General features: G+C 39.9%; 1 protein-coding gene across 3 annotated transcripts in view; it reads right to left on the reverse strand.

Annotated features, from left to right (window-relative positions):
- The window catches only part of Ctnnd2 (catenin delta 2), an 810,770-nt gene that overhangs the window by 94,296 nt on the left and 696,282 nt on the right, over window positions 1-20,192 (reverse strand). For all 3 annotated transcript variants that reach the window (XM_021182851.3, XM_021182850.3, XM_029469859.2), the window contains one exon: window positions 17,389-17,562. In XM_021182851.3, the coding sequence (XP_021038510.1) occupies window positions 17,389-17,562 (174 nt within the window). The remainder of the gene's footprint in view (window positions 1-17,388; window positions 17,563-20,192) is intronic.

Raw genomic sequence — 20,192 nt, forward strand, 5'->3', positions numbered from 1 at the left:
AGAACTACAGGAGAACATGGCTAAAGAGTTACAAGTCCTTAAAGAAAAACAGGAAAACACAACCAAATTGGTAGAAGTCTTTAAAGAGAAACAGGAAAACACATCCAATCAGATGATGGAAATGAACAAAACCATACTAGACCTAAAAAGGGAAGTAGACACAATAAAGAAAACCCAAAATGAGGCAACACTGGAGATAGAAACCCTAGGAAAGAAATCTGGAACCATAGATACCAGCATCAGCAACAGAATACAAGAGATGGAAGAGAGAATCTCAGGCGCAGAAGATTCCATAGAGAACATCGGCACAACAATCAAGGAAAATGTAAAATGCAAAAAGATCCTAACTCAAAACATCCAAGAAATACAGGACACAATGAGAAGACCAAACCTACGGATAATAGGAGTGGATGAGAATGAAGATTTTCAACTCAAAGGACCAGCAAACATCTTCAACAAAATTATAGAAGAAAACTTCCCAAATCTAAAGAAAGAGATGCCCATGAACATACAAGAAGCCTACAGAACTCCAAATAGACTGGACCAGAAAAGAAATACCTCCCGACACATAATAATCAGAACAACAAATGCTCTAAATAAAGATAGAATACTAAAAGCAGTAAGAGAAAAAGGCCAAGTAACATATAAAGGCAAGCCTATCAGAATTACACCAGATTTTTCACCAGAGACTATGAAAGCCAGAAGATCCTGGACGGATATTATACAGACACTAAAAGAACACAAATTCCAGCCCAGGCTACTATACCCAGCCAAACTCTCAATTAACATAGATGGAGAAACCAAAGTATTCCACGACAAAACCAAATTCACACATTATCTCTCCACGAATCCAGCCCTTCAAAGGATAATAACAGAAAAAAACCAATACAAGGACAGGAACCACGCTCTAGAAACAACAAAAAGGTAATCCCTCAACAAACCTAAAAGAAGACAGCCACAAGAACAAAATGCCAACTTTAACAACAAAAATAACAGGAAACAACAATTACTTTTCCTTAATATCTCTTAATATCAATGGACTCAACTCCCCGATAAAAAGACATAGACTAACAAACTGGCTACACAAACAAGACCCAACATTTTGCTGCTTACAGGAAACTCATCTCAGAGAAAAGGATAGACACTACCTCAGAATGAAAGGCTGGAAAACAATTTTCCAAGCAAGTGGCATGAAGAAACAAGCTGGAGTAGCCATTCTAATATCTGATAATATTGACTTCCAACCCAAAGTCATTAAAAAAGACAGGGAGGGACACTTCATACTCATCAAAGGTAAAATCCTCCAAGAGGAACTATCAATCCTGAATATCTATGCTCCAAATACAAAGGCAGCCACATTCATTAAAGAAACGTTAGTAAATCTCAAAGCACACATTGCACCTCAAACAATAATAGTGGGAGACTTCAACACACCACTTTCACCAATGGACAGATCATGGAAACAGAAACTAAACAGGGACACAGAGAAACTAAGAGAAATTATGAATCAAATGGATCTGGCAGATATCTACAGAACATTCTATCCTAAAACAAAAGGATATACCTTCTTCTCAGCACCTCATGGTACCTTCTCCAAAATTGACCACATAATTGGTCACAAAACAGGCCTCAACAGATACAAAAATATTGAAATTGTCCCATGCATCCTATCAGATCACCATGGACTAAGGCTGATCTTCCATAACAAAATAAATAATAGAAAGCCAACCTTCACGTGGAAACTGAACAACACTCTTCTCAATGATACCTTGGTCAAGGAAGGAATAAAGAAAGAAATTAAGGACTTTTTAGAGTTCAATGAAAATGAAGCCACAACATACCCAAACTTATGGGACGCAATGAAAGCATTTCTAAGAGGAAAACTCATAGCTCTGAGTGCCTCCAAAAGGAAACTAGAGAGAGCACACATTAGCAGCTTGACAACACACCTAAAAGCACTAGAACAAAAGGAAGCAAATTCACCCAAGAGGAGTAGACGGCAGGAAATAATCAAACTCAGGGGTGAAATCAACCAAGTGGAAACAAGAAAAACTATTCAAAGAATCAACCAATCAAGGAGCTGGTTCTTTGAGAAAATCAACAAGATAGATAAACCCTTAGCCAGACTCACTAGAGGGCACAGGGAAAGCATCCTAATTAACAAAATCAGAAATGAAAAAGGAGACATAACAACAGATCCTGAAGACATCCAAAACACCATCAGATCCTTCTACCAAAGGCTATACTCAACAAAACTGGAGAACCTGGATGAAATGGACAAGTTCCTAGACAGATACCAGGTACCAAAGTTGAATCAAGATCAGTGTAATGATCTAAACAGCCCTATATCCCCCAAAGAAATAGAAGCAGTCATTAATAGTCTCCCAACTAAAAAAAGCCCAGGACCAGATGGGTTTAGTGCAGAGTTCTATCAGACCTTCAAAGAAGATCTAATCCCAGTTCTTCACAAACTATTCCACAAAATAGAAACAGAAGGTACTCTACCCAAATCATTCTATGAAGCCACAATTACTCTGATACCTAAACCACAAAAAGACCCAACAAAGATAGAAAACTTCAGACCAATATCCCTTATGAATATTGATGCAAAAATCCTCAATAAAGTTCTTGCTAACCGAATCCAAGAACACATCAAAACAATCATCCATCCTGACCAAGTAGGTTTCATCCCAGGGATGCAGGGATGGTTCAATATACGGAAATCCATCAACGTAATCCAGTATATAAACAAACTCAAAGACAAAAACCACATGGTCATCTCCTTAGATGCGGAAAAAGCATTTGACAAGATCCAACACCCATTCATGATAAAAGTCTTGGAAAGATCAGGAATTCAAGGCCCATACCTAAACATGATAAAAGCAATCTACAGCAAACCAGTAGCCAACATCAAAGTAAATGGTGAGAAGCTTGAAGCAATCCCTCTAAAATCAGGGACTAGACAAGGCTGTCCACTTTCTCCATACCTATTCAACATTGTACTTGAAGTCCTAGCCAGAGCAATTCGACAACAAAAGGAGATCAAAGGGATACAAATTGGAAAAGATGAAGTCAAAATATCACTTTTTGCAGATGATATGATAGTATATATAAGTGACCCTAAAAATTCCACCAGAGAACTCCTAAGCCTGATAAACAGCTTCGGTGAAGTAGCTGGATATAAAATTAACTCAAACAAATCAATGGCCTTTCTCTACACAAAGAATAAACAGGCTGAGAAAGAAATTTGGGAAACAACACCCTTCTCAATAGTCACAAATAATATAAAATATCTTGGCGTGACTCTAACTAAGGAAGTGAAAGATCTGTATAATAAAAACTTCAAGTCTTGAAGAAAGAAATTATAGAAGATCTCAGAAGATGGAAAGATCTCCCATGCTCATGGATTGGCAGGATCAACATTGTAAAAATGGCTATCTTGCCAAAAGCAATCTACAGATTCAATGCAATCCCCATCAAAATTCCAAATCAATTCTTCAACGAATTAGAAAGTGCAATCTGCAAATTCATCTGGAATAACAAAAAACCTAGGATAGCAAAAACTCTTCTCAAGGATAAAAGAACCTCTGGTGGAATCACCATGCCTGACCTAAAGCTCTACTACAGAGCAATTGTGATAAAAACTGCATGGTACTGGTATAGTGACAGACAAATAGACCAATGGAATAGAATTGAAGACCCAGAAATGAACCCACACACCTATGGTCACTTGATCTTCGACAAGGGAGCTAAAAACATCCAGTTGAAGAAAGACAGCATTTTCAACAAATGGTGCTGGCACAACTGGTTGTTAACATGTAGAAGAATGCGAATCGATCCATTCCTATCTCCTTGTACTAAGGTCAAGTCTAAGTGGATCAAGGAACTTCACATAAAACCAGAGACACTGAAACTTATAGAGGAGAAAGTGGGGAAAAGCCTTGAAGATATGGGCACAGGGGAAAAATTCCTGAATAGAACAGTAATGGCTTGTGCTGTAAGATCGAGAATTGACAAGTGGGACCTCATGAAACTGCAAAGCTTCTGCAAGGCTAAAGACACCATCAATAAGACAAAAAAACCACCAACAGATTGGGAAAGGATCTTCACCTATCCTAAATCAGATAAGGGACTAATATCCAATATATATAAAGAACTCAAGAAGGTGGACTCCAGAAAGTCAAATAACCCCATTAAAAAATGGGGCTCAGAACTGAACAAAGAATTCTCACCTGAGGAATACCGAATGGCAGAGAAGCACCTGAAAAAATGTTCAACATCCTTAATCATCAGGGAAATGCAAATCAAAACAACCCTGAGATTCCACCTCACACCAGTCAGAATGGCTAAGATCAAAAATTCAGGTGACAGCAGATGCTGGCGAGGATGTGGAGAAAGAGGAACACTCCTCCATTGTTGGTGGGATTGCAAGCTTGTACAACCACTCTGGAAATCAGTCTGGCGGTTCCTCAGAAAATTGGACATAGTACTACCGGAGGATCCAGCAATACCTCTCCTGGGCATATATCCAGAAGATGTCCCAACCGGTAAAAAGGACACATGCTCCACTATGTTCATAGCAGCCCTATTTATAATAGCCAGAAGCTGGAAAGAACCCAGATGTCCCTCAACAGAGGAATGGATACAGAAATTATGGTACATTTACACAATGGAGTACTACTCAGCTATTAAAAAGAATGAATTTATGAAATTCCTAGCCAAATGGATGGACCTGGAGGGCATCATCTTGAGTGAAGTAACACAATCACAAAAGAACTCACACAATATATATTCACTGATAAGTGGATATTAGCCCAAAACTTAGGATACCCAAGATATGAGATACAATTTGCTAAACGCATGAAAATCAAGAAGAATGAAGACCAAAGTGTGGACACTGTGCCCCTTCTTAGAATTGGGAACAAAACACCCAGGGAAGGAGTTACAGAGACAATGTTCGTAGCTGTGATGAAAGGATGGACCATTTAGAGACTGCCGTATCCAGGGATCCATCCCATAATCAGCTTCTAAACGCTGACACCATTGCATACACTAGCAAGATTTTGCTGAAAGGACCCAAATATAGCTGTCTCTTGTGAGACGATGCCGGGGCCTAGCAAACACAGGAATGGATGTTCACAGTCAGCTATTGGATGTATCACAGGGCTCCCAATGGAGAAGCTAGAGAAAGTACCCAAGGAGCTAAAGGGATCTGCAACCCTATTGTTGGAACAACATGATGTACTAACCAGAACCCCGGAGCTCTTGTCTCTAGCTGAATATGTATCGAAAGATGGCCTAGTCGGCCATCACTGGAAAGAGAGGCCCATTGGACTTGCAAACTTTATATGCCCCAATATAGGGGAATGCCAGGGCCAAAAGAATGGGAATGGGTGGGTAGGGAAGTAGGGGGCGCTATGGGGGACTTTTGGGATAGCATTGGAAATGTAATTGAGGAAAATATGTAATAAAAAAAAAAAAAGACTAGCACACAACTCCTGGTAAAAGCTTGCATATATTGAAAGAGGATTAGAAGAAGCAGAAAACAAACTGTTCACTTTTCAGAGTCCACAGGGAGTTTCCAAACTCGTGGGGAGGGACAGTATGGGAAGACTTAAGAAAGAAAACAGCACTCAAAGAGCTGTCACTGCAACCCTGGAGTGTCCAGGGGCAAGTCACCAATGTGTGTGTGTGTGTGTGTGTGTTCCCTTGCCACCTCTACCCCACTCAACAAAGATGGAAGAATTGAGAGCCAACAGACTACTTCCCTTTTAGGACTATAGAAGAGGCCACACACTAACTAGTTACGTTTTCAGTATCATCCTAGAGAAATCCATGGAGTATGGTTTGCTTCTGTGACCCCAGTGTCACCAAGGGAGCTCTGAAGGCTTCTATGGGCTGATGTGTGAAGAAGAAAAGAGCTACAGATGATTCACCTGTCTAGGAAGCCAGTGACACAGAATGATTGTCAGTATGGAAGAGATATGGCTGCATCCAAGGATGCTCACCAGGGAGGTGAGGATGGGAGAGTACAGTGGAGTAGAGGTGGTCCAGTTACCAACCATTGTACCATTGTGTGCCCCAGACAGGAGGCGCCATAGAGTAAAGTTGACTTCAGACAGAGAAACAAAATCAATGCATCATCTATCCCTGACACCATCTGCAGAGAGATGCTCACAGAATCTCAAAGTCAGCATCCCCTGAAGTCAAGGAGATACTGGAAGACCACATGGGAGGAAGCTGTGTTCTGCTGAATTGAGGCCCTATGATTCCATAAGATGCTAGAGTGTTCTGCATCTAGACATCTTAATGTCTAGATTGTTTTCCCCCTGTTTTGTTATATTAGGCCAATGAAGTTCAAAAAATGAACCTAAAAAGAACTACACCAAACAAAGTTATTTCTGTCTAATAAATTTCCTTATGCCAAGGAACTGAAAGATCAAAGTAAAGTCAATGCTATTTAACCCTTTAAATCCGGGTTGTCTGATTTGACTGTAGATCTCCTGGGACTTCATTAAAAGATAGCAGCCAGAATAAAACACAAATGGTGGTTATTATATCTCTAAAAGCTGCACCATGCTTAAGGTGAGACTATTTCACTAAAGGTAGGTAAGAGTTAATTTCCTTAGGTCACTCTCTCGACCTTGAAATCATAACACTGTCCCAAATAACTGAAGATAATATTATCCATTAAGTATAAAATAGTATCTTTGGAAACTGAACCTATAATAGTGCTAAAATTCAGAACTGATGAATTTCCTGTTCTTTCGAATATTTTTGTTGTTGTTGTTGCTTTAGAAGTACAGCCAGCTATTAAAAGACCTTCTAAATGATCATGTCCTCACTGGAATCATTAAAGTAGACATTTCCCCAGTTTATCTCTTCACATGGTAAAGAAATGTCCCACTTTAAAACCTAATGCTTCCAAACAAAATTTAATACCCACCCCCTTCTCCATGTGAGACTAGCAGTTTATTTGTTTTTAAACATCAGTTCTGGAGAGTGATTTCAGGTCTTCAGACTTTCAAGGCAAGTGCTTTACAAACTGATCTAGCACAGTCTATAATTAAACTCTGCAGAACACTCTAGCATCTTCTGGTATCATAGGGCCTCAATGTTTTTATTCCATAGAACGAAAAGACCTAACAACAACTTTAGTGTAAATTACAAGAGCCTCAAAAATTGCTTCTGAATTTATTTATAATGCCATGTTATTTTCTAGGTGGATTTAATTAGCATTATACTAGGGCATTTTTATTACAAAGTCTTATTACAAAAAAAAGAATGTATTAGACATTCAGAAACCATGTGGTTTCTGTTACATGGCTCAAGTTACTACTACTGTTTAGTAGTGGTAGAAGTAGTAGTAGTAGCAGTAGCAGTAGTAGTAGTCTGAGTTCCCAAGTCTTTATAGTTGAAATAGATTGGGATTAGTGGCTAGCATAGGATTCATGGAATAGATGGGCAGTCTCAACTTCCATTGAGTGTTCTTCTGCATTGTATTCATGTGCTGTTCTTTCAGTTCAATCATGAAATAAGATTATACACTGTTGTCTTCAAAAACCCAATATTTCTTTTTGGACATGAGATCTATAGTCAAAGGTAATAGTGAAAGAATGCCCTTATTAGCAAAGCCGTAATTTATAAACACAGATGTTGGTTAAGGCAGAAGCTGATAGTGGGCTAAAGGTTGTTTTTTCCCCCTGTTCATACTTTTTTATATGTAAGTCAGGCAATTCGAAGACCATGTTTTATTACATGTATTTGCTGAAAATGCCAACTTCCAGGTAATATGGCTTCCTAGAAGGAAAAGGATGTTGGTGTGCTCATGTAAGAGGCAAAGGAGAGGAGAGTAAACTGACGGCCACCTAGAGACAGCGTTCATGAAGCCGAACAACTGTCCCCGACCCCCTGTCTTTGCTCATGTGAAGAGCAGCAACCATCAACTAAAACAGCTTATCTTTAAACAGGAGCCTTTCTGAAGTTTCTTTCTTTCTTTTTTTTAATATATTTTATTAGGTATTTTCCTCGATTACATTTTCAATGCTATCCCAAAAGTCCCCCATACCCTCCCCCTTCTCCCCCATTTCCCTACCCACCTATTCCCATTTTTTTTTTTTTTTTTTTTTTTTTTTGGCCCTGGCGTTCCCCTGTACTGGGGCATATAAAGTTTGTGTGTCCAATGGGCCTCTCTTTCCAGTGATGACATTGGAGGTAAAAAGCTCTGCATGTTACTGATGTTTAAAAACGCCTTCCCAGGGAATGGACGCAACCATTTCCAGTGATAGGTCTTGCAGCCACAAAAAAAGGCTATCTCAGGTTTCATTCCCAGACTCCTATGATTTCTCCCTGGTAGCTCCTTGTGAATACAACCTTGAGGACAGGTTGCCAGCACGCTGACCTGTACCCAGCAGGGTTTAGTGGAGGAGGCAGACTTCTAGCCACTGCACACAAGCAAGGCTGTGCTGGCCATAATATATATTTTTTAATCAATATAAGACAAGAAAAGTAATTTATATGGTTTTACCCTTACTCAATACTATGTCAAACATTTCCCTTTGTTTTTTCATTGTAAATAGAGTTTCTCGTGAAAATAGGAGACAGGTCATACTATCTTTCTCCTGGAGCCAGAGGAATTTCACTTCGGGGATATTAGAACAATTCTTCTTGTGATGACATGGATGAAGGTAATCTGTATTTTGTTATGCAGAACATTCTGGAGGGATGTTGCTGATGAAGACTTTATTTTTATAACTGTAAAGTGTAGATGCTGCAGATGTCCTATGCAGCAGAAAAACTCAAAGGCCATTACTTTTTACTAATATAATGCTTTCTTCTGCAGTCCATAAGTGGACTATATTAATAAATATTTTTCCATGAAAAAAGTGAATTTATTCTTGATCTGGACCTTACTACAATTCTTGTCCATTTTGTTGGGGGGGGGGGAACTACATGGCAGTGTATGCTCCCTGGTTCCTAGACTATCAGCAGGGAACAGAAATGTCACTGTGATTTGCATGGGAAGATTTTGTTTTATGCAGGTGTTTTGTCCTGCTGGTGGGTACAGCAGTGAGAGCAGCTGCCCTAGAGCCACATGTTGAAGATGGCAGAACTGCTCTTAGTCTGCTTCCAGCTGTTTGACTCTGACCTTTACTGTGATATCAGAAGAAAATAAATTCTCCCTTCTATCTTGCCTGAGCCTTTGGGTATTTAGGGGTCTGCATGTTATAGCAGCTGGCATTCCTTTAAATAACCGACTCTTGTAATCATCTGCCAGAAGCTATTTTAAGTAATCAACATCTATACTGAGGTATTAAGCAGTGCTCCTGGAATATGCTGCCCCCTCCTCTACTGCTTTCTTGTAAAAGTGACCCCACAGACATCCTTGGATCTTGATGTATTCTCATCACACCATTGACAATGGACTTCTGAACTTGTTAGATCTTTATTACAGAGTGAAGGAGAGACTGAGTTACATTCATCTTTCTTTCAATTGTCTTCAGCTTCTGGTCCATACTGGAAGATTAAAGAGTGTTTAGTTGATGAAAGAAGTTGTCAGGTTTATTTGCAGCAACAAGAGCTTGTTTATTATGAAAGGTGTCCCTGTCTCCACTGAAAGGAATTATGCCTTAAAGATTGAATACACTACTACCACTGATGGGACCAGAGCTTTCCAACCATTTCCACAGAAAACTGTATAGGGTCTAAGTGGTTATGCATTTTCATGGAAGTCTTTTCTAGACCCAAACTATTCCCCATAACTCAGTACCCATGTGCGGTGCTAGAACCATTGAAGCAGAGTTTATACATAGATGTTTTTCTCCAGGATAGAAAGATTGAGACTGAGGTGCCATGATCAATACTCTGATCAATGCCACAACAATTCAATTCAAGCTCTTATTCACAATTTCTCCCTGTCGTGACCACACGGGTGGTTGACCATGTCTGTTCTCAGCCTAGTGTGTTTCTCTAAAGGGCTCTGAAAGGTAGCTTTACAGCTGCTCTAGGTGAAGTTGCATCTGCCTAGGAAGTCCTTCATTCCCTTAGTCTTTCTTTGCTAGAGATGCCTTTTGCTGTCCAAGATGCTGATGTGAGACCTATTACTGAGAGCTGCCCCATCTCCACCCCAGCCTTCATTGTTACTGCAGAGGTTGAGTGACCTGATTACCAAGAACTTGCTGTAATTTAATCAGGTTCCCTATGTTTTGGGTCCCTCGAGCTTTTGGGGTTTGCAAGAGTACAGGTTTTCACTATATTTGGAATACTTCCAACTGTTACTATTGCCAATATTTCTTCTATTCCCTTGACCCTTCTTGCAACCTTTTGTTCAGGGGGCCCAATGATATGTGCACTGGGCCTGCTGAGGCTTAGAAATATATCCCTGTCCTTAAGTTGGTGTGCATTGTTTAACCTGCTATTCATTTCATTCATGTATATTTCATTTCAACATGGTACTTTTAACGCACGATGTTTTATTTGTTTTTTTTAAACACATGTCCTCCATCTTTAACTTTCTGTTATATATGATGCCATCATAATTTTCTCGTGTTTTATAATTATAACATCTGTCAGTCCTGTATTTGCTTGCTCTTCCTTCCTTCCTTCCTTCCTTCCTTCCTTCCTTCCTTCCTTCCTTCCTTCCATTATGGACTGAATTTTCTTTTTCATTGACAGAGTGATTTCAAACTAAATACCAGTCATTCCTAATTTTAGCTTGTATTTCGGTATTCGGATACTGAAAATTCCTGCATTCCCATGATTTAAGGATTTGTTTAGACTGCAGTCAATAAAATTTAACTGTTTGTGAATGTGGATCTCAATTCTAAGGCTCTTGAGGAAAGGACAGAGCATGCCCGGTCCATGGCTAATATTGCTTTTTATGAGTGTGTTATCCAATGACCCATGAATTGTGAGGTTTTCCCATATGACAGCTGGAAACACAGAATATGCCTAGCTCATGTAGGAGCCATTTTTATTTGTCCTTGTTGTAATTTGAAGGGGACTTTGCCAGTCTTGAATGCTTTGCTCACAGGCAAGAACTTAGAGTTCTCTGCTAAGTGCTAGAGGGGAGTTTTCTGTGTATATCTGGGATCTTTAGTATTCTTCCCATGAACTTTAGTCATCTTGACTTCAGCTACAGTGCTCACATTTTTTTATTTCTTGTCCTCAGTTGCCTATCTGTTACTAACTATAATTTACAGTATTACAAAAAAAATTCACTATTCTATGTGCTTCTTTTTATTAGTTGCTTTTCCTTAGAAAAAATTAATTTGGACCTTGTCACCCTGTCTGGCATCTCTGGTTGAGCAGTTTCTTCACTTTCAGAAAGGGGTTCTGGCATGCTTGTATTCAACCTAGAGCAGAAGTCGGAGGATCCAGGGTCAGTGAGAAACTCAGCCTCAGGCAATCAGCACAGGCTTCTCTGAGGTTGACCATGGATGTGGGTGGCATTTGCAATATGACAAATATTTCCAATACTGTTGTGGTTCACGAGCCAGGGGGAAGCTCCTGAGCTATGCATGAGTAGAGGCAATAGTTGGCCATAGGCTTGGTCCCTGACCTCCTGCTCCTTAGCTTTGTCATCTTGCCCTCACTTCCTAGTAGAGTCTTTCATACCCTCTGTGTAAGCAGGAGCTTTAGATAGTCTCTGGCTTGTGACATAAACCAGGCCAAAGATAATTCATTCTGTCATGTCAAAGCATGAGTGTTGCTTTTTTTTTTTTTTTTTTTTTGGTTTTTTGAGACAGGGTTTTTCTGTGTAGCCCTGGCTGTCCTGGAACTCACTCTGTAGACCAGGCTGGCCTCGAACTCAGAAATCCGCCTGCCTCTGCCTCCTGAGTGCTGGGATTAAAGGCGTGCGCCACCATGTCCGGCTTGAGTGTTGCTTTTTTATGTACTCCACCAATCTCCTCTGGTTTTCTCTTATAATGCAGAGTGACCGCTAGACTAAGCTAAATTCACAGTGTCTCTCAAAGGCTGTCATTTCTTTCTCTAGGAATAAGTTTTAAATTTCCAAGATCTCTTACATTAAAAAGCATACAGTTGGGCCTTATAGATGGAGACTGTTGCTTTTCCTTAAATTTATGTTGCTATCATGCTGCTTCATAAAACATGTGCTATTATCTATGCACCTTTTAGTCCTATTTATTTCTTAAAACAAATACATTGAGAATATTCATATTTAAGTATAAATTGACTATATACAGCTACCTACATATTTAGCTTCATTTCCATTGCAGACAGACATATTTCTACAATACACCTCAAAGGCTGGATTTTCATAAACACCAACTACGTTTACAATAGGAAGAATCTACAAAGAGGAGTTAAAAGACCATTTATTCACATTTTGGAAATCTTCAAATTACTGTATCTGCTCATTCTAATATTGTACCACAAATAGATTCACTGTTCTGTGAACAAGAGTAATGTGACCAAAGTCCACACTGTTTCCAAGAAACATTTATCACTTCGTTTCTGCTGTAATATCATTATATTTGTCTGATGTTCATGAACCAAGTAATGAACATTTTTAAGTTTAGAACGTGTTTAGGGCCATTAGGAAATCTAGTTTGCTAGTCAATTTGTCACAGCCAAAGAGCAGTCACGTTCTTCTCATAAAGAGAAGTTATTGTGTCAGACAAGGAGGTCTATAAAGAGCTCTCTCCATGCAAAATCCTCCAGTTTTACCTCCTCATTTCTGTTTTGTTGGATCATAAAAAGTGAAGGACTACTAAGAAGCGCCCCTAAGTTTTGACAGTTGCTGTAAGAACGCATTCTTAGAGAGCTAGCGGGCTGAGGGGAATGTTGTGCGAAAGTCACTGTATGCCCTGTCATTGTCTCGGATATTTATCATAAAAAAACTATTTGCATGTGTGAGTGTGCTGTCTGTATGTCTATATTCTTATGTTTGTGTGACGGTGCACACAGAGGCCAGGAGTCAACATCAGGTGTCTTTCCCAGTCACTCTCTACCTTATTTTTTGAGACAGAGTTTCTCCTTGAACCTACAGCTCATCAACATGGCTAAAGTGGCCGTGTAGCAAAACCCATGGATCTTCCTGGATCCACCTCCTGGCACGCAGCCTGCAGCGGATTTTTAACATGGATTCTAGAAATTTGAACTCAGGACTTCATGCTTCTTCATAGGGTGACAGAACCACTTCCCTCGACCTGAGATTGTCTCTGTCAAGTAAGAATTTTTATGCTCAGTTTTTATATTAGATTTCCTTAATTTTTTATTGTAATGATAGATCAGTGTTGGGTATAATAATAATCTCTATTTGTCTCTAAGGACCATCTATCTCTTCCCCCACAAAAGAGTAACTAAAATGTATGGTATGACTAAAATGGTGGGAATGGGCCTGATTCCTGTGTATACAAGTAGAATCTGCAGGGATACCTTCACACATCCTATCTCTGTGTGAATGCATTCTTGTAAATGCACAGAAACATTACTCAGTAGCCTTCTGCTATGACAGAGGACTGACTCATTTGTTTTTAATTGCTAGGGGAAAAGGGTTAACAGTAAAATTGACACCCTAAGAGAGCCAATATTCTACTTTGTCTATGCAGGATAAAAACCTTTGTAAAATTCTATCTTCCAACTGTCCTGATGACAGTGGGGTGGCCTTATGATGATTACTCAGGTTTGTTTGTTTGTTTCTGAGGAGCAAAGGAATCGAGTTTTGGAATGGTCTCTGCCAGTTTTCTTTCTTGTATATATATATATATATATATATACATTTTCTACCTTTTCACTTTGCCATTGGGTCACTGGGTATCTACTGCGTTTCTTCTGGGTGCATCTTTGGGTGTGGTTGTAAGGTGATAATGTTGCACTTTCTAATTCATGCGTGCAATCTAGTGTAGACTTGAAAAGTTCAATGGTCATAGTTCTTCAAACTTTATCCAGCTGTCTGGGGTTGTCAGCTCAACTCCCTTAAGTTCCTTTCCCTCTTCCTTACTGATCTCTGCTTTAATGACTATAGAAAATGTATTAAACAAATATCCTCTGGACATGTGGGGATAGCCATACAGTGGGGAGGGAGAACTGTGCTGAGCTAATGTGCAGGCCCACATACTGAGAACAGCAGAGTGTGGTGGCCAGAAGTCCTGGAGTGATGTCACATGTCTTCCACTCCTTCCACTACAGGATCCAAGGTAGGAAATGATTTGAAAACATAAAGATAGCCAATTTTCAAAACCCTATCATTTAATCTCTCTAATTAAGTTCTTAGACTATACCTAGGTTACCCCAAGACAGGGATCAGTAAGAAACAGAATAGTCCACATGGCAGGCAGATACTGTGGACCCACGTGGCACTACTGAGCATTGCTAAGCCTAGGCAACGGGGAAGCCGTCATTCTCCTTTGACTCCCCTCTACCAGTTTCACATAAAAGAGCATGACAGAAGCTGACAAGATGGCTTAATAAGTAGAGGCACTTGCTGCTAGTCCTGAGGACGCAAGTTCAATCTCTGGGACCGACAGAGTGGAAGGAAAAAGAATCAACTCTTGTAAGTTGCTGTCTGACCTCCACATATGTGGTAACAAACACATGCACACACACACACACACACACACACACACACACACACACAATATAGAGAGAGAGAAAGAGAGAGAGAGAGAGAGAGATATGAAACTATAACAAAGTGTGTTGCTATAAGAATCAGTTGAATGGCCTGGGGAATAAGATGTGTTACAGATACCTTATTGATACCCTAAGAGCCAAAACTGATAGCTGTGTATGGAGAAGACGTGTGGATAGAGGCTGCTGGGGTTAAGCACTAGTATTTAAGAACTTCTGCTAATCCAAGCACAGGGCAATCAGTTCAGCCCAAGGGAAAAGGGAAAAAGTGTCTTGGCTTTAGTTGTTCAGGACCTTGGGGACCAGAACACACCCTCTTCTAGAGAAGAGTCAGTGCTCAGCAAGACCTTCCAGTGTAAAGGACTGGTTGCCTCGTGATACTGGTTGGAAGCTGAGCTTAGACACTGCATTGCTTTGCATAACAATTCTCTTTCCTCTGGATACCTTTTAACATTTTCTCTTTATAACTAGTTTTGAGCAATTTGATTACAATGCTCTTTGTATAGTTTCCTTTCCTTGTGAATGGAGTTTCCTAACTCCCTTGATGTATAAATTCATTAGTTTTCATTAAATATGAAAAAGACTCACTGTATTTAACTACTCTCCCCTCTCTTCCTAGCTCTCTCCTTTATGTGGGAATCCTCACACACATCAGCATACTTACTACAGCTATGTCTCCATTATTTTCCTTCTCTGTGTGTTTCATATTCTATAGTTTCCTATACTGTCCTCAAGTCCACTGATATTTTTCTTTTTGCATTATTTAATCTTCCTTTGATTCTATTCTGTGCAGTTTTAATTTCAGGCATTACTTTCCAGAGGACTCCAGAGACTTGGTTTAGGTCTTCTATCTATTTCCCCATAACTTTTAAAACCACACGTTATACAGAATTTGAGTTAAAAATCTTTACATTCAAAATCTTGTAGAGCCTGAGTCATTTCTTCACTTTGTGAATGTCCTAAGGATGTGAGAATTTCCCAAGGAACATGAAAAAATGATAAAAGCAGAAAAGCATATTGACAAATGCAATAATTTAAAATCGTATCTTATGATGGTATGTGTGATTTGCTGTCATTGAAATCTTTCTGCCTCAGGTCAGGTTTACCCCAGAGCCCCGTTTCTCAAGCTTGTCCAGTTCATGCATTGCAGGAGGGAACTTGGAAGGGGGCTGTGGGTGTGTGAGTACTCTTGTTCTCACCGAGAGACAACTGTTTGGTTTATTCCATTTCCTAACAATCCTGTACCCAGTGCCCTGGTGTCTCTACAAGCTGCAGAGGGAGGCAGTCACAATGATCTAAGTTTAAGGGTCTCTGTGTGTCATGTGGCACACAGAAGAGCTATAATTTGCCTAGGCTTTTATGCTCAGGAAAGACGGAGCCAGCCTAGGTTTGAACTGTGATTTGAATCAAAGTGTCTAAGACCATGAAAGCCTAGAGAACTGTAAGATCTGAGGATTAGTTAAAGGAGCAGCCTCTTTATTATCTTCTTCTTAAGTGTGACAGGCTATGTGCTGACCTTCTGAAGTGTGCAACTCTTCTTTTAAAACTTTCCTCCCAATCTCTGCTTGAAAAATAAAAAAGAGACAACTTCACTTGCTGCCCAGCCCCACCCGAATGCTTTAAACTTCGAGGTGCCTCCTGGGTGGGAATGAAGGGATCAGTTTATCCCTATGGTCTTCAAGAGAAGAGGTGAGCTTAGCCACTCACAGCACCCTCAAGAGCAGTTATTCCAGCTGTACCCAGAGGTGGCATGGATGAGGAAAAGGGAAATGCAGAAGATCGGGCTGCTGCAGCAGAAATGAAGGACGAGAGGAGGAATAAGGTAGACATGGCAAGGTATGAGCAGAACAGTATGCGACTGCATCGTGCGCGTGCTGTGCATCGCTGGCATTGAGATTCTCAGTATGATGGGTGTCTGTGTCAGTGCAAATGTGTTTTTAAAGAGAATGAATGTCAATGGAAATAAAAAATAAAAACAATCATGAACCTCAAAGCTTTCTGATTTCTTGATCTTTGCCCCATACATCCTCAGCTTTCTCAGTGACCATGTTTTTTTTTTATTCAACAGGTTAGGCTGGCACATGCAACTATGAGTGAATATACACATGGCTTTTTTTTTTTTAAATAAGGAGAATCCTTTCTACCCAAAAATGAAAGGCTAATCATTTCTTATGAAAAATCAGTCAGGAACAGTATCGGTTTGTAACGTTTTGGAGGAAAGGGGCCTCTTTCTGGTCTTTAAACTCTTGTGTTCACTGATTCCTTTCAGGAAAAAAAACTATCCTTTAAAAATGTACAGGGTTCTCAGCTTTAAGGGCCAGGAATGGACACAACACTGTTCATAGGTTTACATCGGTTTTTTGTTTTTTTTTTTTGTTTGTTTGTTTCTTTTTTTGTTTTCCCAGAAACGATGTTTAGATTTATCTCCCTTGGTGGTTGATGATAATGCTTTGAAACATCAACAAATTATAATAATTCCTGAAAGAGAAGCAGGTTAGCTATCCATGTAGAATTATAAGCATTTTAGAGTGTTTTTCAGTGGCTGTACTTGTATCTGTGAAACCTCTATGTTCACAACAGTCTTCAAGGACACTGGAGCACCTAAGAGAAAAAAAAAATTTAAGGGCATTCTAAGCCCAACAGCCCAATATAATTGGTTTTTCTCTAATGTTCTAAAATATTTATTAGAATTGCATTTCGTCGAACCTACACTTGTATCATTTATTTATTTATTTTTTTAAGGCTCGCTCGCTCATAATTCCAGATGGTTTTCGTATTGCAATGAACTAGCCATACCTTCCAGCTCCCTGCAGCCAAGTTCTGCAGGGCGCCCGCTGCCCCTTCCAGCGTGTCTGGATTTGAGCACTCAGAGAGCAGTGTGAGGTAGGGTTTGACTATGGACGGGTGCCACAGCATCTGGATCCCTTTTGGTGGCTCTGCACAGTCTGGAAGAGGTCCTACTCCATCCCACTGGTGAGAGAAAAATGAGAGAGTAAATACCTTTAACATCTTTATGCTTCACGATGCTGCCCCCTGCACACATCACAAGGAAACACAGAAGCAGGCATTGCAGTGGCTGCTGAAAATCGATGGAGCCGAAAAGGTCAGGGGTCTAGTCACCACTGAAAACAAGAGTGCTGTTCTTGAGACAGACCTTCCGATCAAGGCTGCAGGGGACTGGATCTTGTTCAGAACCGATTGCACCTAGCAGATGAATGGGACCTGCTTTTGGAACTAGTCCAACACAACTGCCAGAGCAAGGGAGGAAATAGACGAACTGGAAGAACGCTAAGATCAAGGTCACGTATTTTACCATTGGCATTAAGCAGACATTGTACAGAAGTTACAGACTGCCGTATCCAATGCCTTCACTTGTTTTGCAGAATTGTGATAACTTTCGCAAAACTTTGGCAATCTATGCTTGACATGGGCTCCATCAGCCATCAAGGCTTCTAACAAACAAGTAAAATATACAAAGGGGAGAAGTTTGTTATATGGCCTATGCAGTGCCATGAACTAGGCAAATGTAGTCCTGGCTGTCCTGGAGCTTGCTATGTAGACCAACCAGGCTGACCTTGAACTCACAGGGATCTACCTAACTCTGCCTCCTGGGTGCAGGGATTAAGGGCATGTGCCACAGCACCAGGCAGTAAATTTAGATCTTACAGCCACCATAACAGTCAAATTTGTTTTTTACTGAATGCAATGGAATAGTGAGAGAACTTTTCAATAGGTTAACTGTCCTTAACTTAAAAATTAAGGCTTATATTCACAAAGAAATATGAATTCGCCATTAAAAATGGTAGTTACAAGTACTGAAGCTGCTTAAACAAATGTTATCAGTAAAAGTTAAATAAACAAAGTAAAGATCAGCCTGGGCATTAATGTTTTATCCCATGGAAATGTATTATAAAACCCTGCAATGACCACAAAAAGCATTAATAAGCAGATTCAATTTTATCATGTACATACCAAATCTTTTATCATTACTCAAAAGTAACAATATTAAGATAATTATACCAATTTCTGATCACCTAAAGCTTATCATCTGCAGAAACCAAAAGCATGGAGTTCAGGGTAAAACATGGTATCTACTTAAAAAAAAAATACTACAAGCCGGGCAGTGGTGGCACATGCCTTTAATCCCAGCACTTGGGAAGCAGAGGCAGGAGGATTTCTGAATTCGAGGCCAGCCTGGTCTACAACGTGAGTTCCAGGACAGCCAGGGCTATACAGAGAAACCCTGTCTTGAAAAACAAAACAAAACAACAAAACAAAACAAAAAACAAAATAAAACAAAAAAACCCTACATTTAACCCTGACATAATTTACAGATAAAGCAATTCCTTTCGAATTGAAGTAGAAGCTAAGCTAAGCTATTTGGTTTAATGTGTACATTAATAATTACATTAAAATAAACACAGTTGGTATGTATTTAGTGTTCTTACATACATTTTATGTACATACATATATCTGCAGGTATGTCTGCAGATGAACGAACATGAAAATAAGAGTCTATTTCAGGATCAGAGTATGTCAAAGGAGTGTTTAAACTCTCATCAGAGGGAGATAAGGCTTGCTTTATATCCTAGCTACATAAAAACAGAAATGTTTGAGAGAAATTTTGAAGTTACTTAACTGTCAGAAATAGTTTAAGGAATTTCATTACTTGCCAAGATAAAGACAAAGTACTCATGCCCCCACCCCTTTCTCTTTCTCTTTCTCTTTCTCTCTCTCTCTCTCTCTCTCTCTCTCTCTCTCTCTCTCTCTCTCTCTCTCTCTCTCAATTCTGCTATAGCTTGGTTTAAGTCAAGGCTGTGGCTTGACAATGAATGATATCTCACAGATGTATGCTGGCTAAACAATAAAATGCCCTTCCTAATTAGTGTGACACTCAATTTCAACTTTATGGTAAGGACACTTGAGTGTATGAGGTTTCTTGTTCTTTTCATCAAAATCTTATCTTGACCACTTCAAGATGCCTCTGAGTCTGTGAACGGCTGCCGGAGCAAGACGTGTATACCTTTTAAATACTAGGCAGAAAGCAACCCAGCTGTGCCACATGGCTCCTGGGTTGGTATTTGAAACTGGCTTGTTGTACTGAACAGAAAGACAGCATCTGGGAAAAAGCAGTCATCCTGTAGCTTGTCTGCTCCAATGATGAGCAGGCATGACACAGGCTTCTGACGAGTTCAGTCTGCTATACCGAGCCTATCTGATAGCACAGCAAGAAGCAGACCAAGTTTCACTTGCTTTTTGTTTGTTTCATTTTCTAGTTTGTCATCTCTTAGAACATTTCAGTGAACCTTCTCACATGACGCGTTCATATTCTCAGGATTCGGAACATAAAACTTCAGCGGCGCCTGAACTAGCTTTGCCTCTGTGAGAACTAACAGGATGGCCACAGGTAGAGGGAAGATGTGATGCCATGCTTGCTATGGCGTGTGGCAGCTGACATGTGTAGGGGGATGACAGTTGGCTTCTCTTTGTCTGGGATTCAACTGGCTCTCATTTTCCTAACTTCTGTGCTAGACATCAGGAGAACTGCTTAGGGCCACTAGAGAGTTTTCTTCTCCTCTGATGCGTGTGTCATCTACGTA

This window comes from Mus caroli, unplaced genomic scaffold, assembly GCF_978045245.1.
Source record: "Mus caroli unplaced genomic scaffold, Mus_caroli_1 scaffold_16, whole genome shotgun sequence".
Lineage (NCBI taxonomy): Eukaryota > Metazoa > Chordata > Mammalia > Rodentia > Muridae > Mus > Mus caroli.